A 12,834-nucleotide genomic window follows, 5' to 3' on the forward strand; every position below is an offset into this window, starting at 1 on the left:
GCTATGTTTAGTCACTAGGGAATTATGCAAGTATGGGGTTGTATAACGCACGCACATCCAGCATGCTGAAAGCACTGCACTGCTTTTAAGGATTCTTATGACAATTGTGAATTCTACTTGCATGAGAATGTGAACAGCGCAAGTTCCCTTGCCAGGCTCGTTGCAGTTAATGAACCAAATTTAACTTGATGTACACACATCTGCAATGTCCCCACCAACATGTACCAGCCTCTCTAAAGACTCAAAATCTGCTCACACCTGAAGTTGCAAATGTCTAACCTGCAAAGAATCTGCCCAAGAAAGCCTGCTTGAGTTAGGACACCTAGAGAATTTCATTAATTCCGTGGCTGCCTTTGCAGTTTATATCCAGCCCTACAGATAAGGGATGTATCAGCCACTTTTACTGGCAGATACGCCCAAAACTAAAAAGGGGCAGTAACAATACTCCCAAGAAAAAATGGGAAACGCACATAGGAGCTTGTCCCATTGCTTTCACCCACAGAGCGCCATGGATGTGTTTGGGCCAGTAGTGCGCATAGTACCACAGGAAGAAACTATCTTTACTGCCTAACTCAGAGGTAAAAATGCATCTTTTAATCTGCATGAATAACTTGGTGCAAAGAAATATATTAATTCTAAACATTTTTGTTTTACAGTGAAAACCTATTTTTACTACTATTTTGAATGGGGCTTCCTATTTCAAGTTTAGAGTGCAATTATTTTTTTAGGGAGTAAAATACTTCCACTTCAAAATCTTATCCGGATCAGTGTGTATATCTATGCATTGGAATATCCAGTTGCTGCAAATCAAGCCAAGTTGTGGTGCTGGTTCTGCTTTTCAAAATGGAAAGCTGGCTTTGTATGTGTATGAATATTGCTAAATATGGAGTATAGCTCCAGCTTGGATTTGAATATTTCGGGTTATTGGGATGCTCCCTGAATAAAAGATTCTAAAGTTGGTGACCCGGTTTTTCAAATTTGTGTTTCATTAAAAGGCACTCCTTAAAGGTTCTATTGTATTTGTGTGTATTGAAGAACAGTGTTTTCATCAGAATCGCAGTCCAAGAGGTAATGAGCATTTCCCTTACTGAGTGCTTTGCAATGGGTCATGTTAAATTGGTTTATACATGGTGGTGGATGGGAAGGTGGCAGGTTTATGAATATTAATTTGAATTCTGGAAAAGTATGTTAAGGATGATGTGCTATACATCGTAGACTTTAGTGTAATATTGCATTGTAAGATACAGTTATATAGCACACATTGATCACATGTGTTTTGTGCTGGGGTCCTGCCAGCTCTGCTTATTGGAATAGAAACAGGTTAAGATTCTCCCAGAACCCAGTTAGCACCTTCATGTGCCGAAGCAAACTGGGTAGGTGGTCTCAAGGTTTCTAACCTTCAAACCACCTCCTTGCTTTACTTTTCCGTTTAAAGTGAGAGGTATTCAATCTAGGCTGACCAGAGGTGCAAGGAGATCATCGGGGGGTAAGAAAGGGATCCTTTGGCTGTCAAGAAGGAAGATTCTAGACATTAAAATGCAAGAAGTGTGTTGTAGGATTAGTTATGTCACACAGAATGTGACAAAGGCTCCAGAACCTTGGGGGAGAGAGCCTGGTAAAGCGGGTAGAAAAGTTGGGGATTGCATTATGTGGATGCCAATAAAGGGTACTGCTTAGATTTCTGCCATTTGCCTACTTCGCTTAAGTGCTCGCTTGAAGAAAATGCTTTCTTTGATTGGTAGCCAGAGACATGGCTCTTCGTTATAGTATAGCCCTCACCCGTCTTAAAACCACATGCTCGAGTTTGTAGAGGTTGCTGTTGGGATGACTGGTCTAGAGGGGATTGGCCTAGTAATATCTGGAGTTGATAATGGGCCCACCAGTGATGGTTGTGTATTTCGATAGAAGAAAATCATGAGAATTTTAGGAGATAGTTCTGAAATATTCAGATGCCTAGAAAAGCATTGACCTGCGGATCCAATTTAATGTGCTGGTTTTACAGGAAGCCTAGATCATGCACACATTTTTGTTTGTTTTTAAAGAGGCTTCTCCCATTTGAGGGCATTTGTGGCCATTGAATGGAATGCGACTGCGTGCCTGTCCCAATCATGATCCGTTCCATTTAGTCCTTGTTAAGGGGAGCTGGCTCTTACCCATGACTTTTTATTGGAAAGGTGTTGAGGAGAATTCTAATTTCTGTGCTAATTCCCTTCAACCTTAGAGACCCCCAGCTCTTTTGCTGGACTTTAGGACTTTTTAAGTTTAACCCTGGAGTGAGTGAGCCCTTTTTCTCACTCATGTGTTTGGACCTGATTTGGATTATGTGTTTCCTTTCGTTTTTGGAGTCTGACAAACATAGGTATCTACTTTTTTGTATCGTGACACACGGCACCTTCAGTGCAGTGTCGCAGAGAAATCCTTTACAGTTCTCATAAGGGTTTAAATACCTTTTATGTGAACTGTTCCCAAGAATAGTGAAGTGAAATTGACTTGCCTTTTCCGTTTGTGGGTCTAGCACACACCATCTGATGTGGAGTGTTGGGGGGGGGGGGGGTTACTTGGTAGCCCCTTATCCTACCTACTCATGTAAAACATTGTTACCCTCACTACTTTAAATGGCTTGTATCAGTGGTTTAATGTTGCTACCATTGTGCTTTTCCACCGCACGCTGAATCCTCCGCTGCAGTAAAGCACGCATGGGTGACCATGCTGTCAAAATGGCTACAATCTTCTTATTTTGCCATTTTCTGTTTGTGAGGTCTTTCTTGGGTTTTACTCTGTGCACAAAGCCAGGTTTGAGCCCTTTGTTCCTTTTGCCTTTTGCATGCTTCAGTACTGAAACCCGCCTCTGGATCCAGTGTGTATGGAAAGGCAGGAAGTGAGGTAGATTCCCAAACTCCCCTGTCCTTTGTCATTAGGAATGCCTGAATCCACCCAGTCCTGATTGGCTGGCTGGTTCAGGACAGCCACCCTGCAGTTTGAGTGACAGCTAGGCTTTGCATGAATGGCAGAAACCTGCTTAAAAGGTGAGGGTTTTGGGACTGAGGATGGTCAACCACTGGGAAGAACAACCCGACGAAGAGCTTGCTGCATCCTCCTTGACAGTTGAAGTGCCCCGCGAAGCCCTGCTGCTGTGCTGAACCTCCTTTTTCTAATCGACTAGAGAAGCGCCGGAAGGGAGGACTTCTTCGCTTGGGTTAGTGGGACCAAATAACCCTGAGACGAATGCCACTGGGAGACGTTCCCCGAGTGGCTGTACTTCTTTGCTGCTGCAGGAACCGAGTGCCAGGGTTTGAGAAATCAGTAATCCGTAGTCTAGTGCAACATCTGTGATCTGGCCAAAAGCTCCAGGACTCTCCACAGGACCCTCCAGAAGCAGGACCACCAGAGCTCAAGTCTCCTCACTAGAGTGCAGGACTCTGAGTGAAGGAAGCTGAACCGGTATGCAAGATCTGCGGTGGTGCTCTTTACCGAGCGCTGAAACTGCGAAGTGCAGCTGATCCAAAAAGAGCCCGTAGCTGCCGCCGACCTTCGAATTGCTGCCACGTCATTGCCCCCGGATGTCCTCCCTCTTGTCCCCATGACTGAGGTCCAAGAACACAGGATCTGCATCGCTGCAACCAGACAGAAGCCAGCTGGACCACTCTTGTAACCAAAGGTACTGTTCTGACTTGGGGTACTTACCTCGGTGTCTGTAGCTTGTTATTCCCAGTTGAGACTTGCAGTAGCTGCTTTGCTAAGAGATGATTTCAGCTCGAGCTTACACAAGTGTAACAGCTTGTGACCCTACAGTGATTTTTCTTCAACAAACTCTCTAACATTGTGCAAGACTTTTACCATCTAAGAAGTGCCTCGGCTCCATAGACTTTTCTCCAATTGACTTTGGCTGTCCTGGCTCCCTGCAGACTCTTCTATTCCATTTGACTTTGATATTTACTGTCCCTCATAGGTGATGCACTGGCTTTAAACTAATATTGCTGGGAAAGGTTTTTATCTTGACTTCATTGGAAGATTGAAAGTGCTCACATGCTCTGAGAACCTGTTTAACCTTTTTCATTCCTCTAACCTTTCCTTTCTGCTAACCTCAATCTACACAGTCTACTAGTGATCTCTATAAATGTAATTACTGTCCTAATTAGTGAAGTCCCTTCAGGGTGTAGGAAGTGTGTATAAAGCATCTCTAAAGAGTATCTACTAGCTTTTTGTTGATTCTGGAAAAGTATTTTGTAGTGTATTACATTTCTGCATATATTGTCAATTTTCAAGAAAGCTTATTTAAAAAGTACTGTTAAAGAAATATTTATAACAAAAACCTTGAGTATAGGTGTTACTAGGCTACTTGTATTGGTGGCTACAGCTCACATTTACCCTTCTTGAGAAAAGCCTGGCTGCTCAGTCACACTGCCAACTCGTGTAGTGCAGGCCTATACCAAAAGGTGGGTTACCTAATACCAAGAGGACAAGGGTTGTGTAGTCTCCCAGGGGTTACTAAATCACATCTTGCCTAACAAAAGGTAGTTGCACAGAGGAAGAAGCTCCTCCCCCTCATGTCAAGACACCTGCCCCCTGGTTCGCATAAGATACGTCCCCATAGATTTTCTGGTGAGGGTTCAATTATCCCATTGTATGTCGCCAGGTCGCCTTTCAGAGAGCAAGTCAATCTTTTGGGCAATCTTGAAGCAGTCTTATTGATACTGTGTATCTCTTGAGGTTTTCCCATTCCATGGAGGTTACAATTTTGGTTCGTTTTGATGTTCCTGTTGCAGTCTTTAAAACTGTACAACAGATTTGTTTCTTATTTGCGAAAGGGAAATTTGATTCTCCAGGGGACTGGGGATGTTGGTGGCTGAGTCACTGCTGACTGTGACTTATAATCTGATCCGCTTCTAGCTGGAAATCTGTTGTAGTTTAGAAGTAGGGGCAACAACATTCAAGTTGACCGCTACCAGCTAGGCATTAATTAACTCATCATTTCAATTCTGCAAATACACACAGACCACATTTTCTTACTCGCCATGAGTCTATTCATACTAGCCAGAGGCTTGTGGTGAGTGCACATGTTGGCCCTGTTGAGATCGGTTTGTGAATTCTAGACATTGGGTAGGATTCTGTATTGCACACAGACAGAACTGTTGCAGAACATCACTGCTGTCCATTAGAGCTGAGAGGCCAAGGATCTTCTGAGCCTTGATTCCAGACTTGTAAGCCATCTAGACTGGATTGGTGTTCACTGGTAAACCGGTTAAGTTCATATTTATGTGTTTGGCGGCAGGGGGCTTCAGCTTCCAAATCTCTTCATCCTCAAAGAATACCAAAATAAACACAATTGTGTGGAAGTTGGTTTGTAGTGTGTGTGAGAGTAGGGAACAATCTTGCTTTGTGTATCTGTATGATGATTAAATAACTTCAAATGGATTGTCTCTATACAGCCAAGTAGCTGTGATAAATATTCAGGCTGCATCTTTTATTTCTTGGAGTAGAGCATTGGATTGATTGTTATAAACATTTTGTATTTGTAGTTCTATAGTTAACGTGCCTGGGGAGTCTACCCTTCGCCGGGATTTTCTCCGTCTTCAACAAGAAAACAAGGAACGCTCTGAAGCCCTAAGGAGGCAGCAGTTGTTGCAGGAACAGCAGCTCAGGGAGCAGGAGGAGTACAAGAGGCAGCTGCTCGCAGAGAGACAGAAACGTATAGAGCAACAGAAGGAGCAAAGGAGGCGATTGGAAGAGGTAGAGTACTTTACATATAATAGAGAAATTGTAATGGATTTATGAAGATGTGGCAGAGAGAAATTGTTAGCTTTCTGAGCCAAGTAGTTTTCCTGCCCAATCTTAAAGCTAAACCCTTTTTCTGTTTAATTGCAACAAATCTCCTAAATTCTGCAGGTGTTGGAAGCTATGCTATATATGCCATCATCAAACACTCGTTTACGTCAGTAAGTGATCGCCACATCACAGTATATATACTAGTTTTGAAGCATTTACCCTTTTTTTGCCACTCGAAACAAATTCGAGATCTCTGCAAAACGTTAAAAAATCACCATCCCCTAGTCCCAAAGCTTATATTCTTTCTTACCCTACCCAGATGCTCTTTAGCCTCAAACCTACCCTACCTACATCTCTTAAATCATTTTAGGGCACTTTCCAAAAACAAATTGACATCTTGAATTGTGTAGTGGCAGATTTTCAGGGACACCACGCTGTACACCAAATTAAACAAACCACTGGACGGATTTACAGTACAGCAAACAAATTTCCAGAGATTTGTTTTTCTTTGTTCGTGCAAAAATTGTACATTTTCCCTTTGGGAATATTAATGGAAAAGTTAAAAACGTACCCTTACTTTGACCATTTAGATCTTTTGAACTATAACACAGATTTGCATGCAATTTTCCAGCTTTTAGGGCCTTGGGCGCCACATTACATTTATAAAAAATGTCTTTCTGGTCAGTCCTATGGCCTAGAATGTTCACATTTCCGTTGATGGATTTCATCTGATCATGGGTACAGTACACGTCACATTAGAGGATAATATTACTAACACGTCCTGTCGGCGTCTGTTTTCGACTTTCGAAAACAAACCTTTTCATGCTCTGCGACTACTACTAGATGTCGGACTATGCAGAGCATGTGAACCTAAGCAGATACAAGCATCAGAAATACAATTACGGTGAGTAATGTATCCCTTGTGTATTCAGTGCAAAAACATTGTTAAAGGGACGTTCTGGTTACAACTAAAACCGAACCCCCTCCCGCCCCTCAGAAATTCGTCAGTTAGGGTAAGCTAAGCACCCACCATGCACTGCTAAGACTAACACCCAGGACATAAAGATGACATCACAAATGTCATTGACATCACATATCTGGGCCACTTGTTTTTGTTCACTGACATATCTAAGCCAGGCGGTTGTGTTCAGTGATAGCCAGAAATGGGGGCGGGGGGGGGGGGAAGTACTTTCCTTGGGGTTTGATCTCGGCTCAGGGTGCACATATATGGGGCAATAAGCAGGCCTCAAATACACAATTCATTTGTTTACATGATGATTAACTTTAATGTTATTGACATTTTCCGGTGGTGTTTCTTTCTTCCTTTAGTTTCCTTGTATGTGCCTCTGATTTGTATGCATTGTGGGTCTTCATATGTATGCTTTGTACTAACACAAATATGTAGACAGTCTTGAATGATTAGCTATTTATTTCATGTTGAACTTTACTCAAAACTCTAATAAGGTAGCATTCATTATTTTACTATCTAAAATACCAGATTAAAAATACTATGGTGCATGCTGCAGCCATTGCCTATGTGTATGTATGTTTAGGTTCTGTATTAACACTCCAATATGTTTGGTTTAGATGAGTACATTCTTTAATATATTAAGTAGTTCATGATAGGTCACAACCCCTTGTAGGGACTTCATCAAAATGTATTTCATATGTGAGGTCATCTTTGATGTCCGGGGTGTTATGGTGCCACGAGTTATGGTTGCTTAGCATAACTGGTGAATTCCTGCCGTTCCTTTTGGTTTTACTTGTAGCCATAACGTCCCTTAATGTTTTTTCTGTGAACTTCATAGGTTTTTATGAATTAAAATCTTTCATGTTACATCACTGTATATACGTTAATAATTCCTCTTTTAATATACATGAAAGTACTGCAAGTCTCCTTTAATGAACATATTTTTTGCAACGCATACTGATTTGTGTGTAGTTATCAACAGCGCATGCTCAGGATGCAAGTCATGGTTGAATTGCCTAGGGCATGAGGTTCGAGCATGACCCAGCCCCATCAAACCACCCCAGTTATCCACTGCACCTACCTTGCATCCTAGTTCAGTATCCTCTATACCCTCATAATGTGCCCAATGGCCAGCGTTCAATGCTTGCAGCCATGGCCAGTTTCCACAATCCATGGGCTTCGACCATGCCGTATTCCCCAATAGGCAAAGCAGAGTAGACATTTGTCCTTGCCAGGTAGCAGTTATATCACATTTATTTGTACTTAATTTTTGACCCTTCAAAAAGTAAAACGCAGGATAAATTTGCAAAAGCATGCTTTCAGGTCCTTGCTGATGCTCCTCGCGGATGTTTGCTGTAATCCTGTGCCGCACTTCAGGCTGCAGCAGCCAGCAGAATTTTCTTTCCCAATTTAACCTAGTGCCTCGGCCATGCCACATGCCCCACTAAGTAAATCAGAGTAGGCATTAGGCATTCGTCATTGCTGATGGCCAGGCCGATTGTCCATGCACCAAAGTTTTATCACTATTTTTTTGTACTTGCATTTGGAAAATTTTGAAAAATAAAACGCAAGCCAGATTTGCAAAAAGCATGCTTTCAGTTCCTTGCTGATGCTCCTCGCGCAGGTTTGTTGTAATCCAGTGCAGCAATTCAGGCTGTAGCCACACGCAGAATGTGTTTTCCCATTCAAAGCTAGGCTTCGGCCATGCCACATGCCCCAATATGAAAATCGGAGTACACATTTCTCCTTCCTCAGGCCCATTGCCCAGGCACCAAAGTTATAGAACTATTTTTTGTACTTGCATTTTGACACTTTAGAAAAAATAAAACCTGGGACAAATTTGCAAAACCATGCTTTGAGGTCCTTGCTGATGCTCCTCGCAAATTTTTGCTGCAATCCCATCCAGTACTTCTGGCTGGAGCCACAAGCAGAATTTCTTTTCCCATTTAAACCTAACCCGATTTCGAAAATCTTTACCACATAGCCGGTCCCTGGTGGCCATGCACACTTAAGCCCCATTGCCGGTCCCTCATGGTCATGGCCCATAGCCAGATTGGCTGCATCATGGCCTTTGGCCATGACCCGGACAATCTGGCCACTGCCATGGCCACAGGCTATACCTCAGTCACCAAAGGTATATCACTATTTTTTCAGAAATGTGCCAATTCCTCTACCTTAGAGACCCCCAGAAAATGTGCTGGATTTTGAGGACTTGATTTATTTTACCTGGAGAGAGTGAGACCCTTTTTCCCACTCTCGTATTTTAATGTGATGGTCTTTTGTACACTGTTTCTTTTGGTTGTGGAGTCTGACAAACTCCATGTGCATCATCGTTTACATTGTCACACAGCACCTTTAGTGCAGTGATACAGGGAAGTCTTAGATTTCCCAAGGTTTGACTATGTTCCCTGGGCTGAACTGTTTCCCTGAGCAGTAAAGTGAAATTTACTTTACTTACATTTGTAACTTTCTAGACTCAGCACACACTATCTTATAATAGGGTGCTGGAGGGATTACCTAGTACCCCCTTTGTCTAGCCTCTCGGGTAACAATTTTATGTTACCCTTTCCTCACTGAATGGCTGGTGGAAGTGTGTTTATTTTTACTACCGTGGTGTGCATTTACCGCAGGCTGCGTTCACAGCTGCAGTAAAGCACCCAAGGTTGCCATTTTTGTCAAAATGGCCCTGGTCGTCTTTTTTCCCCATTTCTTTGTGGAAAGGTCCTTCTTGAGACTTACTCTGCGCGCCAAACCAGGTTTGGTCCCTTTGTTCATTTTGCCTTTGGTGGGATTCACAAGTGAAGCCCACCTCTGGCTCCAGGGTAGGCAGGAAGTGAGGTAGGTGCCCGAAACTCCCTGTGCTTGGTCTCATAGGAGACCCAAATGCACTCTCTGATGATTGGGTGGCTGACTGTCCGGCAAGGACAGCCACCCTTCTGGGTGAGTGACAGCTAGGCTGGAATGAAAGGGAGAGAACTGTATAAAAGGCGAGTCTTTTGGCTTGGAAGGCCGAGTCGACCACTGGATGAAGGAACTGAAGAACTTGAAGAGGACGCCTGCTGCAACTCCTGGACTGTTGGTTTCCCGGTGAAGCCCTGCTGCAGTGGTGAAACGCCAAGTTCGCATCGATGGAAAAACCCCTGCAAGGATGACTTCTCCCTTTGTGTTGGTGGGAATAATTGACTGGGACCCTGGGGGACCCTCGTGCATAGAAACAAGGCACAATCACCATACACAAACTGATACGCCAGACACACGGTTCAAATCCAAAATCTAGGGTTTATTGCAAAGCAAAAAGTCTGTTGGCCGACCGGATCTCACGTCTTACAACGTGTTACCCAGACCTCGTGAGATGAGACCGCGAGCATTCAATAGTTACATATATACAAAAAGATCAGCATATTATCAGTTAGTGACACATCAAAACCGCCCATAAATGTTCTATAGCAGGGGTTTGATGGTTGACAATGATGAGTATGACACCTTCTAAGACATTTATTCATCAACAGTTTGCTATCTGCGAAAGCGCAGACACTATTCTTTGTTACAGAGCGCATATTGCTCTTGTTCTGTGTGCAAGCTGCGTTCGTAGGAGAGGCACATTCCAAAGCATGCTATCTTTTAGTTTCTATTCGTGTGCTAGGGGTCAGCTTGATCCAAAAGGGATCAGTAAAGGGGGGGGCTGCTGAAGAGAGCTTAATTCAGGCCTTTAGCTGTCTATTTATGCGGTTTTAGCGAGACTGGCTGGCACCTGCTTTGTGATTAAATGCCTCTCTGCTCGCCTTCAAGGACTCGTGAGTAATGAAAGCAAAGTATTTCTGTCTGGGCTAGTCTCTCAACATGTAACTTGTGGCCTTGCTCTGTGCAGGGGCAGAACGAAATAGAATTCATTTTTGCAAAGCTTTTGAACAGAAAAGCAAGAGAAAGCAAATGGCGAATTCTGTTGGTACAAAATGGGCGCTCTATGGTTATGCTGACGATTCTATACTTGCGGTGCTGGGCATATGATGCGGTTGGTTTTCGGCCAACATAATATACCGTCTATGCTATGGTAGGGTATTTTTCTAGGCTAACACAAACTCCAAAGTAAGCCACCTGGACATCCACCTCGGAGCTGGTTGAATTTCCACAGAGTTGCTGCTGGAATCCGTAGAGCCAGGGAGAGGAACACAAGTTTGTGTGTGTTGCATTTAAGTTAGCTCTGGGAAGATTCACCAGATTCCCAGGAAGCAGCACTGACCGAGCCTGAGCCCCCTCAACAGAGTGCGGACCCCAGAAGCAATGAAAGTACATCTCGATAGCCAGGGACCACAGTGTTGCTATTTGTGGTAGATGCGAGGAGCTGAAACACTGAACAGCCACTGAAAGTGAAGTTTGCCAGTTGTGAGTTTTGACCGTCCCAGTGCAGGAGTCCCCCGGCGTCCACCCTTTTGTTCTCTCCACTGAGGCCCTGGAACCGTGAGATCCGCAGAGCTGCACAGGAGTCATCTGCTGCATGTTTCTTCATTTTAAAGGTACAGTACAAAGTCTGAGAACTTGCCTCTTACTGTAGAGGTGCTTGCCTCTTCTACTACTCACAAGTCTAACAGCTTGTGGCCCTACATTGATTCCTCGTTTTCTTTAAAGACTTCTGAAACATTGTGGAAAGACTTTTCTATCCATCTACAAAGAAGTTCTTCAGCCCATATAAACTCTTGCCTATTGACTTTGGCTTAACATGTTTTAACTGAATGACTCGTATTGGGGGATCTGAAAGTATTTGTCTGCTTAAGAAATATTTGTGGTATCTTGTTTGCTCTAATCATCTTTCCCTTTTTACTTGCTCTTAACTAATACTGAATGCCAACAGTAATCTATTAATGTCAACAGCACCCTATCAGTTGAAGTCACCTGAGGGTGTAGGTCTCTACTGTATGCCATCCCAAATGGGTATTTACTGATTCTAAATTAAGAGGTTGTGTAATTTCGAAGTGCATTTGTGTGGTGTTTTGCAGTGCAGCCTTCTGAAGAAGGCTTATATTAACTGACTGGTAAATAAATTCATTGTTTTTATCAAGAAACCGTGTGTATAAGTGTCTGCTTGAATACTTGTCACTGTGAACCTCTAACTCCCCTACAGCTCACATTGACCCCTCTAGAGATAAGTCTGGCTACTCGTCCACACTACCAACCTGTGTAGTACATACTTATACCCAAGGTTGGGTTAATGGATCAGGGTTGTTGTAGTGCACCCTAAGGGTACTGCATTCAATCTTGCTTAACACCTACATTGTTTAAAAAAAATGTAAAACTGACACATTTGCAAAACCATGCTTTCAGGTCCTTGCCAATGCTGCTTGCAGAAGTTTGCTGCAAATCCTCCATGTTTTATTTTTTGAAAGTGTACTTGCATAAAATAGTCCTATAACTTAGCCCCCACTTAACAACATCCATTCAGACTTTGCACAAACATTCAAGGTTCGGTCTATAATCTTTTGTGCACATTCGTCAAACGGCAACAAAGTTATAAGCCATCTAAAAATGTTGACCCCCCCCCCCTTTAATTTATCCCCCTCTTGACAAAATCCCACCAAACTTTGAAAAAATATTAAAATATGGGTCTAGAATCTTTATGCAAACCTTTGTGCTGATTTGTCAAATGGCACCAAATGTAAAAGGCTTTCAAATATTTTGGGACCCTCCTTTAATTTTGCTCCATCTTGGCAAAACAGCACCAAACTTTGCAGAATCCTTCAGGGTCAGGTCTAGAATAATATTGACCTGCAGTTTCATTGAGTGGCGCCAACATCTGGACTGTTCGTGGACTTCAGAGATGAAAACCCCCCCCCCTTTTTTTTTTTTTTTGCCGCCATATCCCATTGTAAGCACTGCTCCCCTCCCCAGAGATTGTTCCAATTGTTTGACAAGTGCAGTGTTGGTTTTTTAAATGTTTTTAACGCAATGTCCATGGACAAAAGCGACTGTCCGCGAATCCAACATGGGAACAGTTTAAAAATATCTGACGCAGCTCATGTTTTTCACCATCCAATCAGCGGGCACGTCCTATGTCTGCTGACATCACACCGCCCCCTGATTGGTCCATGGGAGTGTCCACAGAC

The 12,834-nt window shown here is 43.1% G+C and overlaps 1 protein-coding gene across 4 annotated transcripts in view; it reads left to right on the forward strand.

The window, feature by feature from the left end:
• Nucleotides 1–12,834, forward strand: part of MAP4K4 (mitogen-activated protein kinase kinase kinase kinase 4) — a 917,846-nt gene that overhangs the window by 625,085 nt on the left and 279,927 nt on the right. For all 4 annotated transcript variants that reach the window (XM_069636727.1, XM_069636728.1, XM_069636729.1 and 1 more), the window contains exon 12: nucleotides 5,520–5,730. In XM_069636727.1, coding sequence (XP_069492828.1) covers nucleotides 5,520–5,730 — 211 coding nt within the window. The remainder of the gene's footprint in view (nucleotides 1–5,519; nucleotides 5,731–12,834) is intronic.

Source organism: Ambystoma mexicanum, chromosome 7p (assembly GCF_040938575.1).
Source record: "Ambystoma mexicanum isolate Mex_15411 chromosome 7p, UKY_AmexF1_1, whole genome shotgun sequence".
NCBI classification, from domain to species: domain Eukaryota; kingdom Metazoa; phylum Chordata; class Amphibia; order Caudata; family Ambystomatidae; genus Ambystoma; species Ambystoma mexicanum.